The sequence below is a fragment of the Lottia gigantea genome, assembly GCF_000327385.1.
Source record: "Lottia gigantea unplaced genomic scaffold LOTGIsca_90, whole genome shotgun sequence".
NCBI classification, from domain to species: Eukaryota; Metazoa; Mollusca; class Gastropoda; family Lottiidae; genus Lottia; species Lottia gigantea.
Genome location: NW_008710951.1, coordinates 635930 through 660474, shown reverse-complemented (window position 1 = coordinate 660474; position 24545 = coordinate 635930). Strand labels below are relative to the sequence as shown.

General features: G+C 34.0%; 2 protein-coding genes across 2 annotated transcripts in view; one reads left to right on the top strand and one right to left on the bottom strand.

The window, feature by feature from the left end:
• Positions 1 to 12568: 12568 nt before the first annotated feature.
• On the top strand, positions 12569 to 18090 carry LOTGIDRAFT_169884 (hypothetical protein; the record flags this gene model as incomplete). The annotated part of the gene is made up of 6 exons (XM_009068505.1): positions 12569 to 12580; positions 13088 to 13254; positions 13807 to 15986; positions 16133 to 16596; positions 16787 to 16972; positions 17257 to 18090. 6 exons carry the CDS (start codon positions 12569 to 12571, stop codon positions 18088 to 18090), a joined length of 3843 nt encoding a protein of 1280 aa, XP_009066753.1.
• Positions 18091 to 21721: 3631 nt separating this feature from the next.
• The window catches only part of LOTGIDRAFT_97040 (hypothetical protein), a gene marked incomplete at both ends in the record, with an annotated part of 4804 nt that continues 1980 nt past the window's right edge, over positions 21722 to 24545 (bottom strand). The window contains 2 exons of the mRNA XM_009068504.1: positions 21722 to 21876; positions 22523 to 22664. Coding sequence (XP_009066752.1) covers positions 21722 to 21876; positions 22523 to 22664 — 297 coding nt within the window. The remainder of the gene's footprint in view (positions 21877 to 22522; positions 22665 to 24545) is intronic.

Here is a 24545-nt window from a genome sequence, read left to right as displayed (position 1 = left end):
ATCAAAAATACAATTACACAAGTGGATTTGAAAGTCTCTTATCTTGTTTTTATGATTTATTTGAATTGGTCATCACTCAAAAAGCAAAACTTGTCTACAGCTTACATCAGTACGTAGGACTAAATATGACTCACAATTATTTTTACAGCAAAAAACGCAATATTGCTGTCAGCATCAAAAATACATTGTGGAATTGAAATTCTCTTAACTTATTTTTACTATTTATTTGAATTGGTCTTCAATCAAGAAGCAAAACTTGTCTACAGCTTACATCGGTAGGACTAAATATAACTCTCAATTAAGATGAAAACTGTAGTTCTACAAATTTTGACATGTTTTTAATAAATCAAGTGCAATAACTCAAAAATAGTTTATCGAAAAATAGTCAAATACGAACTTGACCAAGATCTATTTATAATAAATGACAACACCAAATTTCATTTCAATCAAATAAATACTGTAGTCTCTATTGTGTTCACAAGCCAATTATGGAAGACCAACAGTGGTGACGGCAATATACAACCACATTATAACATGGGCAATTAAAAACACAACATTGCCGTCAGCATCAAAAATACTACCTGGAATTGACAATCTCCTATCTGCCTTTCACAATTTCTATTCCTTTCAATCTATGATTATTCAAACAGCAAAACAGAATACTCAATCCTCTTGTCAAATTATTTTATTCCTGAACAGGCTTGTTATTTTAAAGATGTAGAAATCGTACACTATGTAAATCATATTCTTAAATACTATCTTGTCAATATTCGGCTTACAATCTTACTGCCTAATACAAAACACTCATAAAACTCTACATAACACAGACTATATTTGACATCTAATTTAATACAAACAAGAGAAGCATATCAATTATTCAAAAGCTGAAATAATCCCTTATTTTTGTCAATCATAAATTATCGTCTGTACTAGATATAGACTGATTCAGTCCACACTCCAAAATTTTGTATCTACTTAAAACAAAATGTCTAGGGTTTAAGTTATTTTGAACACTAAACAAAAATCAATACCAGTAATCTTTCAAAAACTAACATTCTTGATTCCAGTATGTTCACACAAAATGATCACAATCAGTTTTCATACAAATTTTGTTCAATTTAGTGCAAATAGTAAAGCACATCTAGAGAATTGAGATTAACTGTACGCAATGTAAACAAAGTGTAATAATACATTAAATGTGATTAGTCTTGGTTAATATAGTCCCTCACGTAAAACCACCATTCATCAATCGAGTTCTTGTCTTGCTGTAGGAACTATTTTACACTCCACTTTCATTCATACTTATACAAATAGACACTAGTGATGTCATAAACCACCATTCCATCGACCAATCAATAATCAGGTTACAATTCTTACTGTATATTTACGTCACGCCTTCATTATACCTCATTTCAATCCTCTCTTCTTCTATATTCCATGGAATTCATTTTTGGCAACCTCCCAATAAGTACTGTAGATTTTTCTGGTGAATTCTGAAGTAAATGATCTCAAGACTGTATTATATATTGTCTTTCTAGTTTTCCTCCATCAAAAATACGTTAAAATGATTCAAGAGAAAAATTCAAATGAATGTGTCTGTTTCACTTGACAAGAGAACCTGCTAATAATATTAGTCACGGAATATCTGTCAGAAAAATATTAGTGCATCAAAGGCTTCCATGACATCCAAAGTTAAAAAATAATTGAAGAGATTAAAATTTGATCAAATGAACATGTGAAAATTAAACTGAGATAAACTTACATAATAGTGAACATAGAATTCAAGATTCAGTTACCAGTCCTCTTTCATCTACTGTCAAATACAATATTTTAATTGATACTGACCATGTCAATTAGATGCAACTACACGCTTAATCATTTTGACCCTCCTAGATAAGATACTACCCCTGATAGGGCTGGGTAGGGAATACCAAATTGAGATCGATTAACAATAGCAGACTAGCTATCAATAATCGATTAATAATCGAAAACATTTTTATTGAGAAACCCTGTAAATACTAAATTAAAAACATGCCACAATTCTTAATTTTATGGGTGATTTGTGCATCATAGAAGTATATTCTTGCTTTGATCAGTTATTATAATTTATTGTGGGTAAGTTATGTGCTAAAGGGAAACTATGTGGAAGAGATTACAACTTGTAAACAGGAACAGAGAAAATGTAACTTTGACATATAATCTATTATGAAATTTGATAATCGATCAAAATTATAAATTCCTAGCGACCATAATTTCAACTATTTTACCCAGCCCTGACCCCAAAAAGCAGCACCAGAGTTCCAACTCAGAATAAGAAAGAAGTAACTGGCATGACCACAATTCAAGAACTTTCACGTTTTATAAGGTTGTAAAATATTTTTTATCTCATGTGTGTAAATATGTACCAGTATCACAGAAGTAGAGCTTAAATAAAAGAGTTGGCAAGAGTCAAACAGTATTGTTAGTCATGATAGGTCATTTTTTTCATATAAAATTCACCATAACCATCCTTGTCCTACAATAATAACCAAGTCTCTGTTAGTTTCACATTGTCTCTAGATGTTACATCCCACTATCAATCATAATATTTCAGGAATTTTCTAAATTTGGAACAACTGTGCCAGGAATAGGTGAAGATTGAATAGATCATGTGATAAGAATTCTGCATCAGGGGAAAACCATCTGAGAACATTTGAATGGAATTCATTTATTTCATGAAAGAAAATAACCAATGTATCCCATTGTGACAATCATCTAATTCTTCAAATTATAGATAAACGACTAAAACGAGCAACCAAATACAATTTATTTAATACCACATCAATTTTTATCTTTCTTAGATGATGGCTTCCTTTATCATTATGTTGATAGACTGCAGTGATAAGAATTTCTCAAGTTCCAGCTGGGTTTTTTTTTTTTGCCTTCGTTTGTTCAACAGAATGCAATTAAGAAATATGTTAAAGTCTTTAACATATTTGCAGTTTTCAAAATTCAATCAATAGTGTTTTCCTTCTAATCTATTTTATGAGGAATCTAAGAAACAATTAAAGACGTCCTTATCTTCAAATATGTCTGTTCAGTCATAAAATGTCAAGATTATGCCAGTTCTGCTCGTCAAACTTCAGCAGGACTCAGGCTGTAAAAGGTCAGTTGTCAGTTATCTGAAGAACACACAGCATGAAACTCTCAGTAACAACATGTTTCAGTTTCTTTTTAATATTTCTATTATCAAAGACCTTATTTTGAATATATTGGCTTGAGATCGATTATATCTGGATTCAAACTAACTATAGAAATGGTCAATCACTCATAGTTAGAATCTGGTGTTTGACCTTTACAGTGGTCAGTATTAAGTTAAGGTTAAACTACTTGAAACACTAGTATAGGAAGGATAATCAGATGTTTTGTGGTAAATTATTGAAAATTGATACAATGATTTCTCCAACAATTGGTGTTTATTTTCTAGTCTATCACTGTTATTTATATCTCTTACTATTTTCACTAATTAGTCTAACACCCATCTTCACCATGTAAAGCTATCACCAACTTTGTCTTATACCTTGACTGCAAGAGCCACATTTTTTGTATCATGGTATGCTGCATTTTGTTTGGATTGTATGCTAGCGAATACAGCCAATCAGAGCCCTCAACTGTAAAGACTGTAAACATTAAGGCTTATCAATATTATTTACGGACTTTCTGTTGCCTCTGATTGGCTGTATTCCTTTATGTGAAGTATGTACAATCAAATGGCTGCATTTACAAACTTCTGTGACACAAGGAAGGTGTCTATTGCAGTCAAGGTATAAGATGTAGATCATTATAGCTTGACATTGTGAAGATGTCGTACACCATGCATTCCTTTAGAACCTTGTTACCAAATCTTGAGTATTGGGTACATAGGACACTAAGGGGGCTACCTCAAAAGCATTGTTGAAAATTTCAAAAAGTGTCCCTTGCCCAATATAAATTGAAATTTACAAGCTTTGGTTCTTCTATTACAGCCATACAATGTCAAAGTGTACCAGAAGATAGTAAAGTCAGAAACATTGAGAAAGAAGGCTTGAAGAGGATGTTCAGCATGAATACAGACATCACGCCAACAATTTAAAATATAAATACTACGAATGCAACTTAACTGTAATTAATAGGTGAAATTTTCTCAAATAGTTTGCATAAAACTGCTCATTATATGCACGAAACCAGAATTCTACCAAGTAATGGCAATGTTATAGATACCAACATTACATCAAATTGACTATAGCCAACTTTTTTAGGCTGAAATCAAGACCCAACGCTTATTTAAATTCAACATTTAAATTAGACCAAACTTTCATCCCTTTTTTTATTAGATTTTATTTCTAATAACCTTTGTCAAATTGACCTTTTGACCAGGCCTGATAAACACTGTGTCACAAAATGCCAGTGCTGGGGAGGTAAGAAATTTGATTGGTTAAAGTACATGTCATTTTGTTCATTATAAACTAGAAATTTGGTGAGTAATTATTAAAATGAAATGAACTGAGGTAAAACATGGAGAAGGTAGAAATATTGATTGTCCAAGATAAGAATCAAACATGACAAACTGATTAGAAAGATTATACATCAAATCAATTTTAATTACTTTCTCCTATCATTATTACTCTTTCAGCAACAAATTTCTATTTTATTTCACTGATTGGATTAAACAGTCATTTTCCTGTACTTATGTGTGGATAAAGGGGACTTATGCTCATATATTCTGATGTCTTACACAGAATAATTTTACTTCAGGGACACTTGTCAGTGTTCAGAATTAAACATGAGCAAAGAAGTTATATTTACATCATGTTTTATACACGTTTACTTTCAAGGGACAGATTCACCATTTTCGCAGGGTTGATTTGGGTCTATATGTAAATAGACTCTATGAAATACTGTAATATCTATGAAATACTGTAATATCTATGAAATACTGTAATCTATGAAATACTGTAATCTATGAAATACTGTAATATCTATGAAATACTGTAATATCTATGAGATACTGTAATATCTATGAAATACTGTAATCTATGAAATACTGTAATATCTATGAAATACTGTAATCTATGAAATACTGTAATCTATGAAATACTGTAATATCTATGAAATACTGTAATCTATGAAATGCTGTAATATCTATGAAATACTGTAATCTATGAAATGCTGTAATATCTATGAAATTTTACAGATTAAAGAATAAATTTTAAATACATTGAGTAGTCATTGTGTAGTTACTATATTAAAAATGTTTCTCTTCCAAGATCTCATTTTCAAAGTGACAGTTATTTGAAATGAATTCTAACCGTCAAATGGTTGACCATCATTAAGAGATGAATGGCTACTGCTCAAACAAGATTAATTAAACGCCTACTGACGTGTTAATTAGAGTACCATTAAACACCCCCTCAATGTCAGGGCATCAAGGCATTAAAGAGCTAATTACAGGGAAGATCAGGTTGACCAAATCAATAATCAATGTGTTAAAATAGAGACTTAAGATATGATACATGATAATCATGTGATAATTAGTCTAGATATATCTTCCATTTGCTATCTTGATCGCCTACACATTATTTATAGAATTATTCCCCTTGGGATTATCAGTAAGAAGCAAACAAGTTAATGACAAGTATCTTGAATCCAAATGGAGAACCAAATCACATTGTAACTGGTTAAAGCTAATTCAACAAGTGGTTGCCTAGCAAGATATGCGCATGTACCTCATAAATATTCAGTATTAAAGGGATTGAAAAGAGGCTTTCTAAATTTTGTATGTGTAGCAGAACAATGATATCATCAATTTACACCATTCCAATTTTCAATCAAACGTCTACAGGTGGTTCTAGGTATTCTACTAGATATGTGTTTTATGCTGACTCCTGCAAAGTTCTTATGTAATACAAGTAAATTTCGTCGGAGTGACATCATAAAACACTTAGTTTTAGTGGATTTGCAGGAACCACAGATATCTGATTGAAAACTGGAATGATGCAAATTGATGAACTATTAGTGTTCCGGATTCGCATAAAATTTGTAGAAAACCTCTTTACAATCTTAGAATTATTAATTATGAGTTGCAAGAGTGTGTTTATATTTGCAAAATGAAACTAGAAATTGCTACAGACAAGCCTGTTGATTCGGTTAGAAAATCGTGTGACATAATGAATATCTTGGTCCCAAATATGAGATTTACCTCTTCAAGCAGAACAGATAAGAGAACTTGACACACTTCAGTAAGGAAGCAACATGTTTCAGGTTCTGTATCAATATTTTCAAATAACCTTCTTATGGTACAATTGTATGAAATTATAAAAGGATTCTTACTCGTGAGGCAATAAAAACAATGTTGATCGAAATAACAACTGCAACTTGGTCTTCATCCTCACATAAACTTTGAGCAAACAACTGAGAATCAAAACCTATGACACACCAAAATATACAGTCAATAGTGATCAGTTGTAAGATGACAGGTGTAGAAATGTTGGAGTCATGCTTGTAAATTTCTCACTATAAAGCTGTGGTGTTGAAATCAATAAGTAAGGAATGATTCATTGAGCAGTCATTGACTTTTTCATAATACATTAAAGATCAGACAAATGCAATTCTGCACTATTCTTTTCAATCCCGTCATAGGTCTAGATATCTTCATATTTTTCAACCCCATTTTCCCCTGTCAGTGATGCAGGTAAGAGGGACTGATCGCCAACACATCGCGTCCAGTCGTTTAGATGGGACAATAAACCGAGGCCCCATGCGCTACAAACTGATCCCCCAACAGTTGGAAATCAAAAGACAGGCTAATGCCGCTGTCCTGGCATAATTTCCCTCATTGCACCCTGCATGGCATTGCCCGTCTTCATTATCCCACATGGTGCAGAAAAGTAGGACGTAAAACTCCATTCATTTCATTTCATTTTCTGCACTATTCTTTGACATGAAATGAATTGGAAATTTGTTACTTAATCATTCGTAATGATTTTTACTTCAAAATTTGAATCATAATTCACACCATCTCCAAAACCAAGGAGACGATGATATGAAAGAGACTTAAAAGGCATAAAGCTTATTTCAAGTTGTCTGTTGTTTGACAAGAGATAGATAGCTCAGATGAAATGCTGAATGAGAAATCATGTAGCTAGTTGAACTGAAGTTTACCTACACAGCTATCCTTTAATCTCCTACATCAACATCACTGCATCACATCAATTGTCAATGTTACTATTTTTACTCTTCTATTATATCAGAGTGTTCACAGAACGTCATTTAAGAATTTATATTGTAAAGAAATATTATTGTTGCCTGGTATTGTCATCAATCATGCCAAGATGCAATACATATTTAAATACATTTAAGTGATTGTAAAGGTTTTCTAAATTGTTGGCATTATCTGGAAATTATAGTAAAAAACTCATTGAAACTTTGTACATAATGTGTTTTATTGCAATACAAATGCCAGTATATGTATCCCAGCTCGTGATTGTGATACAATATGTATCCTTGCCTTAAAGGGATTGTAAAGAGGTTTTCTAAATTTTATATGTGTATCAGGGACACTGACAACATCTGACAACATCAATTTGCACCATTCCAATTTTCAATCAAACATCTGTGCTTCCTGCAATCCCACTAAAACTAAGCATTTTATGACGTCGCTAATTGCAAAATATGCTGGACTTTGTGATTAGTGATGTCATAAAACGCTCAGATTAAGTGGCATATCGGAATGGTGCAAATTGATACTATCAGAGTCCCCAATACACATATTAAATTTAGAAAACCTCTTTACAATCCCTTTAAGGCAAGGAAACATATTGTATCACAATCATGAGCTGGGATACATGTACTTGCATCGTGATACAACACTTTATCTACAAAGTTTCAATGAATCTTTTACTATCGTATGATTTCCAGATAATGACTTGTCCGGGATGTCTTATCACGATATGTATCGATCTGCTTATATATCGTGATAGTAATAGAAATTATACAATATACGATGCTATAAATAATAAAGGATGTAATTTCGGGAAATTTGAATTGCACATAAACAACAGTCAACAGTGATATAAGATTTGAACGACATGTCATTTAGTCAACAGTAAGTAGCAAAAGTGATTTAGGTTGGTATATGGTGTTAAAAACTTATTCATTAGCCATTTCATGATGTAGAAATCAATAAGACAGCAGGTAATAGTATGAATCACATTACAAACTGACACCAGATTCTTAGTCAACACCCAATATACTGATGTCAGACTACTTCAATCAACTTAGTCACACAATAATTATTTTAGAATATCATAAAAAATTTAATATTTCTCATTTCTTATAACTTATAGCTCTACAATTGATGTATTAAGCACTATTTTAACAGTGGTATTCTATCATTCTACAATTGATGTAATGAGCACTATTTTGACAGTGATATTTCTATATCACTCTATAATTGATGTATTGAGCACTATTTTAACAGTGGTATTTCTATATCACTCTACAATTGATGTACTGAGCACTATTTTAACAGTGGTATTTCTATATGGCTCTACAATTGATGTATTGAGCACTTTTTTAACAGTAGTATTTCAATATCGCTCTACAATTGATGTATTGAGCACTATTTTAATAGTAGTATTTCTATATGGCTCTACAATTAATGTATTGAGCACTTTTTTAACAGTAGTATTTCTATATCGCTCTACAATTGATATATTCAGGTGGTATTTCTATATCACTCTACAATTGATATATTCAGGTGGTATTTCTATATCACTCTACAATTGATGTATTGAGCACTATTTTAACAGTTGTATTTCTATATCCCTCTACAATTGATGTATTGAGCACTATTTTAACAGTGGTATTTCTTTATCGCTCTACAATTGATGTATTGAGCACTATTTTAACAAGTGATATTTCTATATCGCTCTACAATTGATGTATTGAGCACTATTTTAACACTGGTATTTCTATATCACTTTACAATGGATGTTTTGAGCATTATTTTAACACCGGTATTTCTATATCACTTTACAATGGATGTATTGAGCACTATTTTAACACTGGTATTTCTATATCACTTTACAATGGATGTATTGAACACTATTTTAACAGTGGTATTTCTATATCACTTTACAATGGATGTATTGAGCACTATTTTAACACTGAATATATTTTACTATTTCTGTAACTATTAAGCTTATTTTAAATAGTGACAAATCATTCAAAAAGTTATTTTCAGTTACACAAGTAATCAACCTATTATTCATTTGCATTATTTGTTTTTCTTTGTTAAAGGTATTATTATTCAGTCAATATTATTCTATAGCTATAATCTAGGTTTACATGAATTCATAAGTGTGAATTTTGAAAAAAAATCACCAAAATAAAATCCAACAAAACCTAGACTAACAATGAATTCATTCTAATTTTGACTGAAAGCTAAGCAAAACAATTTATCAATTTAGTGTAATTTAAACATATTTGTGTTAATTTTAAAGGCAGCCACACCCAAAAGAAAGCTTAAGAAAATCAATGATGTATGTAGGGTCATATTTGGTCTATTGAGACTAAATGTGTGACAACTATTTTCATGAAAGCCAGGTTTTATTTTAACTAAATAAAAGGTTGAAGGACAAGAACTATTTGCAAAAGCACTTCAGAATCTGAAACTGTAGTGGTCTGACAGTAGTAATATCTTTGTCAACAGTCAATTGCTATATTATATGTGCGTGTCTTTTCAACTAAAATCATAATAATGACTTAACTAATTTTCACATAACAAGGTTATCTATTGCTCTGTGATCTGGTCCAGTGCTTTCATTGAGACTTCTCTTAATACACCCTAACGCAAAATATCCAAGGTTTAATTGAAGTAAACTTTCATAGACATATTGTGCAGAAACTATAATAGAATGATCAAGACAACCTTGAATAAATGAAAATGAATTTTGTCAAATTCTGGTATAAAAAAAAAAACAGTTTAATATTCAACAAAGTCTAACTCCAAGTACCAGTACTGTCTATAAGTACTGAATCACAAAGGAGAATTAATTTCTGAGACATTGGCATTAACAAATAAGCAGAAGTAGGCATAGGCATAGGTGTTTGTAATGACTTACAACCTTGTTAGATAGGGATGGCCATATTTTACATTTTGTTGAAATAGAACCCACCTTCCTTTTGAGTCTTTGTTAGGGTTACAAACAGGTCTTTATTTATTATAACGATACAAAATTTATTTGAAATTAAAACTGTTTATTCATCATCTTAAAAATTTTTTTTTTCCGTGATTATACCTGTATCAGTGTAATGTAAAATAAGGTGTATTCTTACAACAGTACCATCGAAATGTACCTTTGTGACCATTTAAAAGTAAGATTTTGCAACTATCTCATGATACCTAATGTACTGTCTAGTAATACTCATTGGCTTTGATTCATTCATGAATTTCATGATGTCATAGTTGCTTGGTTCTTACAAATTACATGTTGCTAGGGAAATGACATCCAATCACTTAGCTCACATAAAAATAGACCTACTAATCCATGGCTCTTATCTGTAGATATCTATATCCACAATCAAAAGGTTACATTGAGACATGAGCCAAAAATTTGCACTTAGAAATAGAAGCCATGCTTCTTTTGTTTGTTTTGATTTTATTGAGGTCAACCATTTCTGGATCATTCAATTTGTCATAAAAAATGGGGCAGTTCGTTGTCTTGTTTTGTCCAATCTTTAAAAAGATATAGCTTACAAGTACGTAATAAACGTTTGAATGGCGAACAAGATGCAAGAAAACAAAATGTTCGAAAAGGGTAATTAGAATCACTGATGAGTGTCAGCTGAGAAATGATTTCATGAATGAAAAATATCAAAAATGTCTTACGTTCTCTTCTTGTCTTCATTTTTAAACTTCGTTTTTTGCTTGCCACGACGTTTATTTCGGGCTTGAAGGATCAAAGCTGAAAGACAAAATGGTGCGGATATCATATATGTCAAGAAACAAACCAGAAACCATTATTTACATTCAAAATTTGAAAATAATTTCTACCTTTCCTTGGAATTTTACCACTCATCATTAACGGTGTTCCACTTATTAGTGATATACGCATGCGTGACGCTCGGCCTGGAATTGTGGGAAAAGATGACGGTTATAGAGTGTTGTCACGAGCGTTTTCCCGCAAAACTTAACATAAAAATTTAATCTTAAAGATTTTGGAAAATAAATTATTTTGCTGCTTCTTGAATTCAATTTTCAACAGCAATTCCTTGAAAACATTTCAAGATCTTTTATTTGCATTTTGAGACGAAAATGAACAAAGCGTAAATTTTGCTGGTAACGGCTCTCTTTTGGACGGACTTCTCTTTGCCTCAGGCCCAGATAAAGGTTGTCTTAAAAATTATGTTATTATCAATTATATTGTCGATCTAAATATTTCAATTATTTACCTCAAATTTTTTACGTAAAAATGATAAATTTGTCCGAGATCATGTAATCTAGGCCATTGTTATGAGAGCATAAGGGCGGCAGCCAGGGGTTTATAGCTTTGGGTTTTGGGGAACGATGGCGGTGATGTAGGCATACATGATATATTGTAGGCCTAACAAATAATAATAACAGAAATACTGTTTTTGAGAGGGAAACAAATTTTATGACTCGCTTCGAACCACCTAAATTTGCAGCAGATTTGAGATAAAATATACCCTAGTCCTAATTCATATTAAGCTATAAAAAATGAACTTCTCACTATGTATGAGGTAAGGAGTGGGGGGGGGGGGGGGGGGGGGGGGGGGAATTACGACTCTTAGATCAATATAAAAATAAACCTATTTACGCAAGGGCTAGGTTTGAAGTCCGAAGTGTGTCGGCCATCATTAATAGGATTAAATAGATTAGTTAATTTGTTGTTAACAGATAGATTATTAGATTTTATTGTTCACAGCTTGATGTTTGTCACATTTTAAATCCATCGATAATAAATCACTTGCCAATGGGCTTGTTGGATTGAGATGTAGTTGATAGCAGTGTCATGTTATTATGTAATACAGACACCATTCGATTCAAATTATAACTGTTATCAAACAAGACCATTAGAAAATGTCAGTGATGTATATCAAACCCTAATTAAGTTACTTAGTAGACAAAGGGACAGATAAGGACGAACATCTCTTCTGAAGGCCTATATCAAATTTGTAAGGGGCCTGACAGACTCTCAATTTAGTCTAGATTTCGACGCGCATGGTAGCCTAAACTATGCTCAATAGACAATTTAAAATATTGAAGTCCAGGGATGAGATGTTCTAGGCCTCATTAAAATTCATTTTCTTTGTAAAAATCCATTGAAACGTGAAGTGATCCAAGCTTTGTAAGGAAATAGAGCAGAATTCAAGAGAGCCGTGAGTGAAAATGTTATATAAGGGAGATAACTCGTGTTATAATTAACCAGTATGTAATTAATAGTCAAGAGGTAACAGTACAAACGTTATCAAACTAATTATTTATGTTAATTTTCACAATTGGACTTAATCATTGAAGATTCAAGACATGCAAAATAAGGTAAGATAATTTCTATTGAATTATTTTGTTAATTGTCAAAAACCGTACAATAATGATATACTTTTGACGCCAGAAGCTCTTTCAACTGCTGAAAGCCAGTCTGTATGTTTGAAACAGCATGCGATTAAAGGAATTGTAAAGAGGTTTCTGATATTTTTATGTGTATCAGGGACAATTTTAAATCAGACGTCTGTGGTTCCTGAAATTCCACTAAAACGAAGCGTTTGGTGACGTCGCAAAATATGCTTGTATCACACTTGACACTTCGCGATTAGCGATGTCATCAAACACTTGGTTATAGTGGAATTGAAGGAACCACAGACGTCTGAAAATTGGAATGTCTCCAATACACATAAAAAGTTTAGAAAACCTCTTTACAATCCCTTTAAGTATGAAAATATTTTCTTTATTGTCCTTACTTCTTGGCTACAATTGATTTTCATTATTCCCACGTATCGTAACGTATTAGTAAGCAGATGCTATCATGAAAATTCTTATTTTTAACAGGATGAAGATGAGGCTCCGGGAGGAACATCCGTTCAATCGGAAAATCATTCATGGGGTTATGCTCCTTACCTTATGGGAAAAGCACAAGCTGTAGTTTGTCCTTTTCCAAGACAACCAGAATCTGATAACCAAGATTCCAATAATTCTGAAGAACTCTGTCAAATCAGGTACAAGTAGGCCCTATATATCATTCGCTTCCAGCTAAAAGCCTACACTAGTGTAGAATTGCGTATGCAAGTCCACATGCTAAGTGCGCTTAGCAAAATCCCTTAAAAGTTACAGAAAGGCTGGTACATGTATATTGATACTTATGCTTTTGGAAACTATTATTTGCTCAAAAATTGTCAATAAAATGTCACATAAATAAGGTGATACCATGACAAGAATTCCAATTTCAATCGTAATAGGGGTCGTTAAAAAGATTGTAAAGGATTTTCTAAATCGTAGAACCGATAGCATCAATTTGCACCTTTCCAATTTCCAATCAAATGTCTGTGGTTCCTGCAATTCCACTTAAACTAAGTGTTGTGACGTCAATGATCGTGAAGGTCCTTATGTGATAAAGCATTTTTAGCGATTAATAACCTCATTAAACTCTAAATTGTAGTACAATTGCAGGAATCACAGACGTCTGATAGAAAATTGGAATGGTGCTTATCGATGCTATCTTTAATCTGCTGTTTCAAAGTGTTGCAAAAGTTAAATGACGTCCATTTCAGAGCCAGGGAAGATATGTCTAGTCCCGAGGGTGACATTCAGAACGAATCCATAATCATAGTCGAAACCAAACAGCAAGACGAGAGCATCATTAACGTAACAATGGACGAGGGACCAGAGAAACTCCGCCTCCAGGACGATAGTCTCCTGGACAAACTAGAATCTTTCCAGAACTATTCCCTCAGTCAGACATTTACTTTACACCAGTCCTTCCAAGCCATACTTAGCGATATTAAGCAACAAGAGATGTTAGCCAGTGGGGTAGAAACACAAGAGACTTCCGGCGAGCAACAGCAAGATGGTCAGACTGAAACTGCAGTTGAATCTCAAGCAGATAGGTCAACTGATATTAAGCAAGAATCACAGATGGTCACTTCACAAGTACAAGAAAGCAAAAGTGAACTTGAATATGCAAATGATCCCAAATACGAGTCGATAGTGCAGGCTGCTCTCATGGCCTCAGGGATTTCCCAGGATGTAGTCAGTGACGCACCAATCAATGCAAATGTTGAGAATACCGAAACCCAAAGGAATCCCAAACGAAAACGCCAACCTTCACCGGATGTTCGTCCAATAGCTATCGTAAAGTCTGAAAGCGTTGAAGAATCGACCAAAAAGGATAATAACAGTGCTCCTCAAGTTTTACCACATACTGCATACACCAGGAGTATCCAAATACGATCTGAAACCAACACAGTTCTAAATTTGACACCAAACCCTCCAGGAGAAGTTACGAAGCATGAAATTGCTCCGAGACCTCAAGCTATAATCAAGTCTTCACCAGAAACACAGACCTCACAGCTTCAAAGTTGGCAACAATTTATGACTAAGTATCTTCCGAATCAGAACTCGATGCCTCCATGGATCTCCGTAAATGGCCAACCAATCCAAATTCAACCGAAACAAGGGAACGTTCCACGCGCTCTACCAACGGAATCCACCGAAATAAAGGAAACCTCTCAAATAAAGCAGTCTTCCATGGATGAAAACAATTCTGTTGCCGTCAAGTTGAAGCCGAAAGATGACAGAAGTAGTGGAAATCCTACAAACCAAAATAAGAACTTGTGTCAACCGACGGTCCAGCCGAAAGTTGAGCCCATCAATCCAGACGAGCAATCCAAGGAAACTTCACCAAAGATGATACATAAGGACATGATGCCAAAAATAACGAACTATGGGGTTTCCCCAATATCTGAATCGACGCCTGTTCTGGAACACCACAAAAGTCGAACAAAACTGTCTCCATTATTCCCCATGTTGCCAGAAACAACTCCAGAGTTCCAGAGGACTCTCAAAAGAGTGGCATTGTCTGCTTCCCCAAACAACCTTCCCAATAATTCTGGCATATTGGCAGAATCAACACCAGAGAATCACCTACAAAACGCCAGAAGCAAATTGTCACCGAACAATTTTCCAGACTTTTCTGGTAGATTGTCTCCTTTCAATGATCCGTTTTTCTTCCCGCCACCCGCTCACCAGAATCGCCAGACGTCACCAACCAATTTCCGCCAGATGTCCCCAACAGGTTATTTCGGAATGCATCAACCAGCTCCAGCACATCATGGAATGGACATGTACTATGGATCACACAATCCTTATCCTCCTTTTTATGGCAGCATGTACCCGAATCCATACCAGAATCCAATGCATCACAACATGATGTACCACCAAAACTCAGTGTATCAACAGCAGTTTCATCATCAACAGATGCCCCCTCCTTTTGGAATCCCACCATATTCCCAACAGAACGCACTAGAAGCAGACGATATGCATAAAAAGGAATCTGTCAAAACAGACAAACATCATGAGCCATTTGGCCACTCCTTAAACATCCCTCCATTTCTTTCCCAGTCGAAAGGACATAAAAACAATCCTGAATCAAGTTCTCAGCATCAGAGTTCCCAAAACCCACTGAAACAATCACCACATCAAAAGCAGAAGCTAGACCAATCAGACCTTGAAATCAGTATTCCACATGGAGATTCGCACCATTCACAAAATCCAGAACTAACCAAGACCAACACTTCCCAGCAGTTGCATCACGGACATCAATTCATAACCGCTGGGAAAGGTACACACCAGAATCCTGAGAATGAATCTCAGAATCCAGAGTCTGCAACCCTGGATTCGTTTGGTTTAAACCAGGCACCGGTGTCAATGAAATTAATGATTACACCTCCAGGTATGTCATTTTTCAATGGGAATCAAATTTGTGAAAATCAAAGGCTCGATTGCTATTGTATCTGTTTCAAGTTTACTGATTAGGACTATGTCTCGACAGTTGGAGATAATTCTAACTAATGCTTAACGTGTTTTGTTTATATTTAGGTATGAAGAAACAAGAAAATATTGCCAAACAAGAATTTCCAAACTTTAATAATCCAAACTTCAGTAATACAGAACAGAGTCAAGAACAGCAACATCCAGGGGGTTACCCAAAGAATTATTCACACAATACCATGCCACATCCCAACGTTGGCATCACCAGATTATCCCATCAACCACACCATGGACTCCAAAAGCCACTCCAAACAAGTCATAGTGCTGGAAAACCACAGGGTGTAAACCATGGGCCGCCCCAGATTCACCAGGGCCCACGACTTGTGAACCAACATCCACACATGCCAAACAATGTTACCATGTCAAACCATCATATGCACCATCCTTATCCGAACCGACCACCCAGCGCCTATTCATCAGACATCCATTCTTACAGTGCTAACCAAACTAACAATTCGTCTCATCTTAGCAACACTTCAACCGAGGAACTAAGCACTACAAGCGAGCACAAGGTAACAGTCTATGCTCAAATCCATACTGATAAGAACCAAATGTTTAGGTCTAAATACTCTATTAATAACTGTCTAGAGCAGATACAACGGCTGTGACATGGGTCTGATTTTGCTTGATTATATGGCATCATAACTGCCGAATTAAATAGATATTTCGTGTGTTAATTTTTACATCTCGTTCTCATTGCAGGAAACTACCTCAGAAGAACAAGCTCTAAATTGTCCACCTCCCAATAATAAGAGAAAAGGCAGAATCAGCTACACAACAAAACAACTGAATGCTATGGACAGAGCATTCGAAGAAGATCCTTACCCAAAACCTGATCTACTTGATCATCTGTCCGATGAGCTTCAGATACCTGTAAGCAAACTAAAGGTTAGTGGTTAATATCTTATTCCAAGCGACTATGTCTAGGTGAATCACAATTTATTATTACAATTTATCAACAACCCGAACTCTACCTCAAATCGACCAACTCCGGGTCCCCCATCTTCACAATGTCAAGCTATTACGAACTTCATACTTGTATAGCTTAACTGCAAAAGCCACCTTTCTTGTATCATGGAATGTGAAGGTGGTTATTGCAGTCAAGGTATAACTAATCTACACATTCATGCGATTCTTATAAATATCATGTACTCTAATTTTTACTGTTTTAGGTGTGGTTTCAGAACAAACGCGCTCGCGCTAGAAAGAGAGGAGATAAACCAGTTCAGCCACCTTCAGATAAATTTAACCAAGTTTACAAGAATCTAATGGCTTTCAGAAAACCTATGATGATGCCCGAGCACTCCATGCCTAATTATCAGCAACATCCTTCCAAAGCACACCCTGCCTTGTCAGCACATCCACCCGTTTCAACGATGTCACATCATCCAGGATCACATCCGTCAGGATCTGTACAGTCACACCCACCAGGGTCTATGACTTCACATCCGTCAGGATCTGTAACGTCACATCTACCAGGGTCTATGACTTCACATCAGTCAGGATCTGTACCATCACATCCACCGGGGTCTATGACTTCAAATCAATCAGGATCTGTGCCGTCACAACAACCAGCATCATCTCACCCTCGCGGGTCTGTTACGCCACATCCTCCTGGGTCTGTTACACCACATCCTCCTGCGTCTATCACATCACAAACTTCATTTTCAGGGATGCACAACCCTTCAGCTGTGATGTCACACCCGCCTACTTCAGCACATCAGACAGAATCTGCTTCGTCACGCCATCCAGTGTCGAACATGTCATATCCTTTTTTGTCTGGAATGTCACATTCTTCGGTGTCTGGAATATCACATTCTTCATTGTCTGGAATCGCGCATCCCTCATTGTCTGGAATGTCGCCTACGTCATTGTCTGCAATGCCACATCCTCCATTGTCTGGAATGTCGCATACGTCCGGGATGTCAGTACCACAGTGCCACCATATGTCTGCTATTTCTCATGCTTCGATGTTACCAATCCCAAGTCTTCCTACCGAAAAGTAGGTACGTGTGGGCTTTGTGAATACTTGTGGTGGTAGAGATCAATCTAACCTTCAGTAATCGATAAAAATTTATAACTTACTCCTAGTTTATTCCTTATTCCTTGTTTCAAAATGAGCCGGTGTTCCTCCAATTTGACTACAATAATTTCCAAGATATTTTCGTCTCCATTGTAATCTAACAAATTTTCTACCGCAGTCCAGTTTTAGTGACGTTATTTTTTAACTAAACAAAGTACGGGATTTCGGTTGCGAGGGGGCTGTCATTTGTTATCTTATTGTCCCAGAGAACATCTGAAGATATTTTCAGTAGAGTAGATCGGAAAAAGATTTTTGGTAAAGTCTCTGAGCAGATATCTATAAAAAAAAATATTCACCTTGATATTTTTTGTAAATATTTTTGTAAACTGTGATATTTTTCAATTTATAATTTATTGTAAAAAACTAGAAAAAAAATATTTTTTTTATATGAAATATGTATATTATAGGTTATCAACTAGTGCTAACATCAGATGTGCAATCTTTATTCTTTACTCATATTTTTGTCATAATAAACTCATTTTATGGTGAATAAAACAATGAATTATTCTTTTGTATGATTGATGTAGTCCACACCTGGCCGTGTATTCTCAAAAGGATCTTAGCGCCAGGATATCCCAAGTTCTTAACTTCTAACACTGTTTTCAGGATGTCCTAGCACTAAGATCATTTTCAGAATACATAACTTGGGACTGTATGTAATACCTGTGTCTGGTATATCATGCTATCTTGGATTGTTCCATATGAAATAATACTAGTAGTAAGATGATGATCAAGGCTACTAGTTCTTAGTCTGAAACTTCTTCATGCGTTTTCATCCAATGACAGATGTATTCTGTCAATATGAAGACTTGCTGTACGCTCCACAAAACATTAAGATTCAATTTTAAATATTTGCCTTGTCATAGCCTACATTTACTTCAGCTCACAGAAATAGTGCTAAATGTATTAAAGGGACAGGTAGGCCTTTTTTTCACCAATTATACTGTAGTCATAGAAACTGAAATAGTGTTTAAAGCTCACCTCGAAATTTGACCACCAAATTTAAGATACATATATAGAAAAGGCATATATAGGAAAAGTGAGTAAAAGTATTTTTAAAAGAATTATGTGATTTTCAGACATTTCTAGTACCTCTGAAGACTATTAACATAATTATATTCAACATTCAAATCAACCCCCAGAAAATGGCACACTTGTCCCTTTAATTGCCTGCATAAAATTGTTTTATTGAATAAAGATGGTCCATATTATTTGTAAGTTATAATTTGCATGGATTGAGTTTTTACCATTCAGAGTCCACATCAATAGATTGAGATCAGAAAGGAAGATGGCGAATTTAAGCAGATATCATTCCTTAAAGATGAGTTTCCTTATTTTTTAGTGTCAAATTAAGCAAAATTGCATATAATTAAGAGTTTTAACCAATCATAAATGTCCGAGTATGTACTGTCTGGATAAACAAAAGATAGCTTGCCAGGCAAGGTAATATACGCCCACGAGCTATAAATTGAACGAGTTTTCAAGAACAAGGGCAATAACTCATACTAAATATTTTTCGATTCGTCTGATTTTCAATAGGGTTCATCCTTGGGTGATTACGATCACTCATACCAAGTTTTGTCAAAATCCGTCAAGAATTGTAGAGTGTTTACGAGCAATTGTGGATGGAAAGATGGACGGACCGACGGATATGGGTGACGACAATATACGCCCCCCATTTCATGTGGGCGTATAAAAAAGACTATTTGACCTTTCTTGATCGGTCACTCATTGGAATTCTGCTGGTAATTCTCTTCTAATTTAGTTAATTATCAATTAATTATGGACATCTGAGACAAACTGTTATTTTTCCAAGTCATTAGAACACCTCTACTTTCTATTCATATAAGTATTAGCATTTTCATTTTCATAAATAAAATAAGGGAACCTATCTTTAAGAAAGTTATACATTTGATAAGTAATGTGATTACATCTATAAGACAATTTTTATCAAACAAAAAGAATTACAGAAATTTCTATCTTATTTTAATGTTGAAATCTATTTACAAAAACTTGAGAATACATTTCTAACAGTGAATTTTATACAGACACATAACATCTAACAACTATATCAATCACTTCAACAATAAGAGTTGCACCAAATTTAATCTTGATTTCAATGGTCTTCCAACAATAATAGTTAATAAATAAATAATTTTGCATTTAAAAGTTAAAAGCATATCTTCAGATTTCCTTTTGTTTACCATATATTCTGTATTCAATGCTACATTCGATACCTGCTGTGAAAAAAGTGATCACAACTTTCATGCAAATCAATCATTGACCCTGAGAACAAGGTAATCACAAGAGGTATCGAATGAGGCATAAGAATATTGTTCAAAATTGTTTTTGTATACAAACTTTGTGATGTTTTCTGCCAAATAAGGAACTTGAGACATTAAGAAAATTCACAAATAAAACTGATAAAACTGTGCCCATTATGTTGCAGTCAAAAGTTTTTTCAAAATTGTTATATTTTGAGCAGATGATATACAAGAAATAATGGATTTTTCAGAAAATAATACATATAACAACAATAAATCTTTCATTCATATTCCATTCATTCTAAATAAACTTTCTTATTTTCCTCTATTTTAAACTACATTATTCTCATGCCAGTGAATTTTTGATTCGATATGACTCAAAATAGTGAATGAATCTTCTCCTTTGAAAAACAAGTTATATACCTTGACACATTAAGGGGAGATAATAAAGAGGTAGGGAAAATTTTATATGAAGTATAACAGATGAAAAGTGTTCATACAGACCTACTATCTAATAAATTTAGAATACACCTTTGTTTCCTTACTTTTGTTTGTCAGTATCCATTGTAATCTAAAATTTATACCTAGGTCACATACTGCTGATGTTTCAAGCTATTTACAGAAGATAATCTCTCCAGCCAATCATAATCTCATAAGTCATATCACTCTACTTTGGGTTTAGACACAAATTCTGCATGACGTGCTGTAATTGGTTGAAATAAATATCAACAGCATGTGTCCTTGGTAAAAATCTTTTTAGATTACAATGGAGACTGACAAAAAATAATGTCGAAACGAAATTGTTATCTAATTTTCATTAGATTGACAGATCTACAGATCAAACCTTCTATAACCATAACAAACAAATATCATTCATACAATTCACATACATTATATCATATCATTTTGCAGTGGCAGTCAATTTGAAATGATGCTTGTGATATACCAAAATATACAGAATTATAATATAACTTTCTTATTTGAATTCTAATGTCACTTATGAAAATACAACATTTAAATATACCTAAAGGAAAGATATGCTGATTTCTGGCAATATCATACTTTTCTCAAACTTTTCAATTTGGATCTGTTGACACCAGAAAATTATAAACTCACTGACAGAACAAAATGTCTGAACCCAACCACTCAATACAGGCCTACACATCATTCAGTAACAGTGACCTCTCACATTAATGATGAACAAAAAAGAAAAACATAACTAAAATTGTCTAGAACCTAAATCTATTATAATTCACTCTTTTCACTTCGTTTCTGAGCTGCTTCTGGTTCATATTTTGGTAAAAGTTCTTCGATTTTTTTCACGAAATCTGATTTTTCAGCACATCCTTTACAAGCATTGTATTCTCCCCAATTATCTAAAATCTTCTTCAAATCTTTCACTTTCAATTTATTTAACTTAACAGTGGCAAAATCTATACTTTTATCTGAAAGGAGAAACATTCCAAATTTTATAAGAGCCAGAAGCAGAAATCTAATGTGCAAGTTATCTCCCTTGACACACTAAAGGGAGACAATTCAAATAAGTCAAATTACAAGATTTTGATGTTGCCATGAAAAGCTTTGCATTAATTTACATGGAGTAAAGAAATGTATGATACACAGATATTTATATTTTGAAAAAATATCAAGTCATAAATTTTGTTGTGGGCTTCCTTCAGGTAATTAATTGCAAATAAAAGTAGTATTAAAGTTAATCTAAAGAGGTTTTTAAAACTATTCCTGTGTATTGGTGGCATTGATAGCATCAATTTACACCATTTTCAATTAGACATCTGTGGTCTATTTAAAAAATTTTTTTCACTGAAGGCCCTTCACAATTAGTGACACCATCAAACAACTTAGTTTGAGTGGAATTGCAGGAACCACAGATGTCTGATTGAAAATTGGAATGGTGCAAATTGATGCTATCAGTGTCACCAATACCCATAACAAATTTAGAAGAAACCTCTTTACATCAATTCCTTTAAAAGTTTAGAAAACCTTACAATCTCTTAAAATACAGGAGGCAAATAGTTACAAATAAAGAACAGCTACAAACAATAAAATTCCGAATAATAAATTATTACATACCATATTTCAAATCACAAATCTGACTATCAGCTTTTTTCAATTTTTCACAAATCAAACTTTCAGGTAGATGATTTTTGATTGGGTCTGAGATTTTATTTAATATACCAGTAGCTGATGTTTCTACACCACCAACATAATAACACTGAAAATAAAGAGTCCAAAAATATTACAAATACTATACACCTAGGTAGCAATTGATTGTAAAGTTCCGAAAAGGTTCCGTCTGTTCCAATTCTGCCCTCAATTGTCAGTAATTGTTAAAATATCAACTACAAAATACTACTGAGAGTTTTAGATTGTCTTTGGGTAGATGAAAATGTTAACCATTGGGAAAGTTGATATTTGTAAACTTGATTTTACAGAGGGGAATTTTCTGTGAGGGAAGTGTGTCTATTTCAAATGTAAAATCACTGAACCTAATATTTCTATGGACCAAAAGACAAATGGCAATTGAAAATTTTATTTTGAATATTTATGAAATGAGAGAAAAATTTCAATTCGAAGCTCAATGCAGTCAGAGAGAAGTCTCAATAATATTTCAATAAAACTGATTGGTATGACAATAGTATGATATTTTGATGCACATTTTTTAGACCAACAATTTAGTTTTTTTTAAATCAAATTAATCTAAATTCTAATCAAGACAATAAAAAAATCACATTTATATTAGTGTTATAATTTTTTTTAGTCAGCACATCAAAAGTTTTCAAGAGATAAAAAATAAATTATGTATTAGAGTAATCAATTAAAGGAAATAGATTGAAATCGATGTTTTAATTAAAATCATTGAGTTGGAAATATCATACTGGTATCACATGTTACCAGACTTAACAGAATAAGTCAGTCAAGAGAAACTAATATTAAATAACTAATCAACTGTTGCTATTTTGTTGAAACTAATGTTAAATAACTACGGTAATCTATGTTAATCACCCTCTATAGTCTACAGAATGACTAGAGCAGAGAACACCCTCTATAGTCTACAGAATGACTAGAGCAGAGAACACCCTCTATAGTCTACAGAATGACTAGAGCAGAGAACACCCTCTATAGTCTACAGAATGACTAGAACAGAGAACACCCTCTATAGTCTACAGAATGACTAGATCAGAGAACACCCTTTTTAGTCTACAGAATGATTAGAGCAGAGAACACCCTCTATAGTCTACAGAATGACTAGAGCAGAGAACACCCTTTTTAGTCTACAGAATGACTAGAGCAGAGAACACCCTCTATAGTCTACAGAATGACTAGAGCAGAGTACACCCTCTATAGTCTACAGAATGACTAGAGCAAAGAACACCCTCTATAGTCTACAGAATGACTAGAGCAGAGAACACCCTCTATAGTCTACAGAATGACTAGAGCAGAGAACACCCTCTATAGTCTACAGAATGACTAGAGCAGAGAACACCCTCTATAGTCTACAGAATGACTAGAGCAGAGAACACCCTCTTTAGTCTACAGAATGACTAGAGCAGAGAACACCCTCTATAGTCTACAGAATGACTAGAGCAGAGAACACCCTCTATAGTCTACAGAATGACTAGAGCAAAGAACACCCTCTATAGTCTACAGAATGACTAGAGCAGAGAACACCCTCTATAGTCTACAGAATGACTAGAGCAGAGAACACCCTCTATAGTCTACAGAATGACTAGAGCAGAGTACACCCTCTATAGTCTACAGAATGACTAGAGCAGAGAACACCCTCTTTAGTCTATAGAATGACTAGAGCAAAGAACACCCTCTTTAGTCTACAGAATGACTAGAGCAAAGAACACCCTCTTTAGTCTACAGAATGACTAGAGCAAAGAGCACCCTCTTTAGTCTACAGAATGACAAGAGCAGAGAACACCCTCAATAGTCTACAGAATGACTAGACCAGATAACACCCTGTTTACTCTACAGAATGACTAAAGCAGATAACACCCCATCAACATCAATTGTACAGAATGATAAAAGCAAATAACACCCCCTCAATTTTACCAAATGACAGATGTTTTAAGCTTTAGTGAATGAA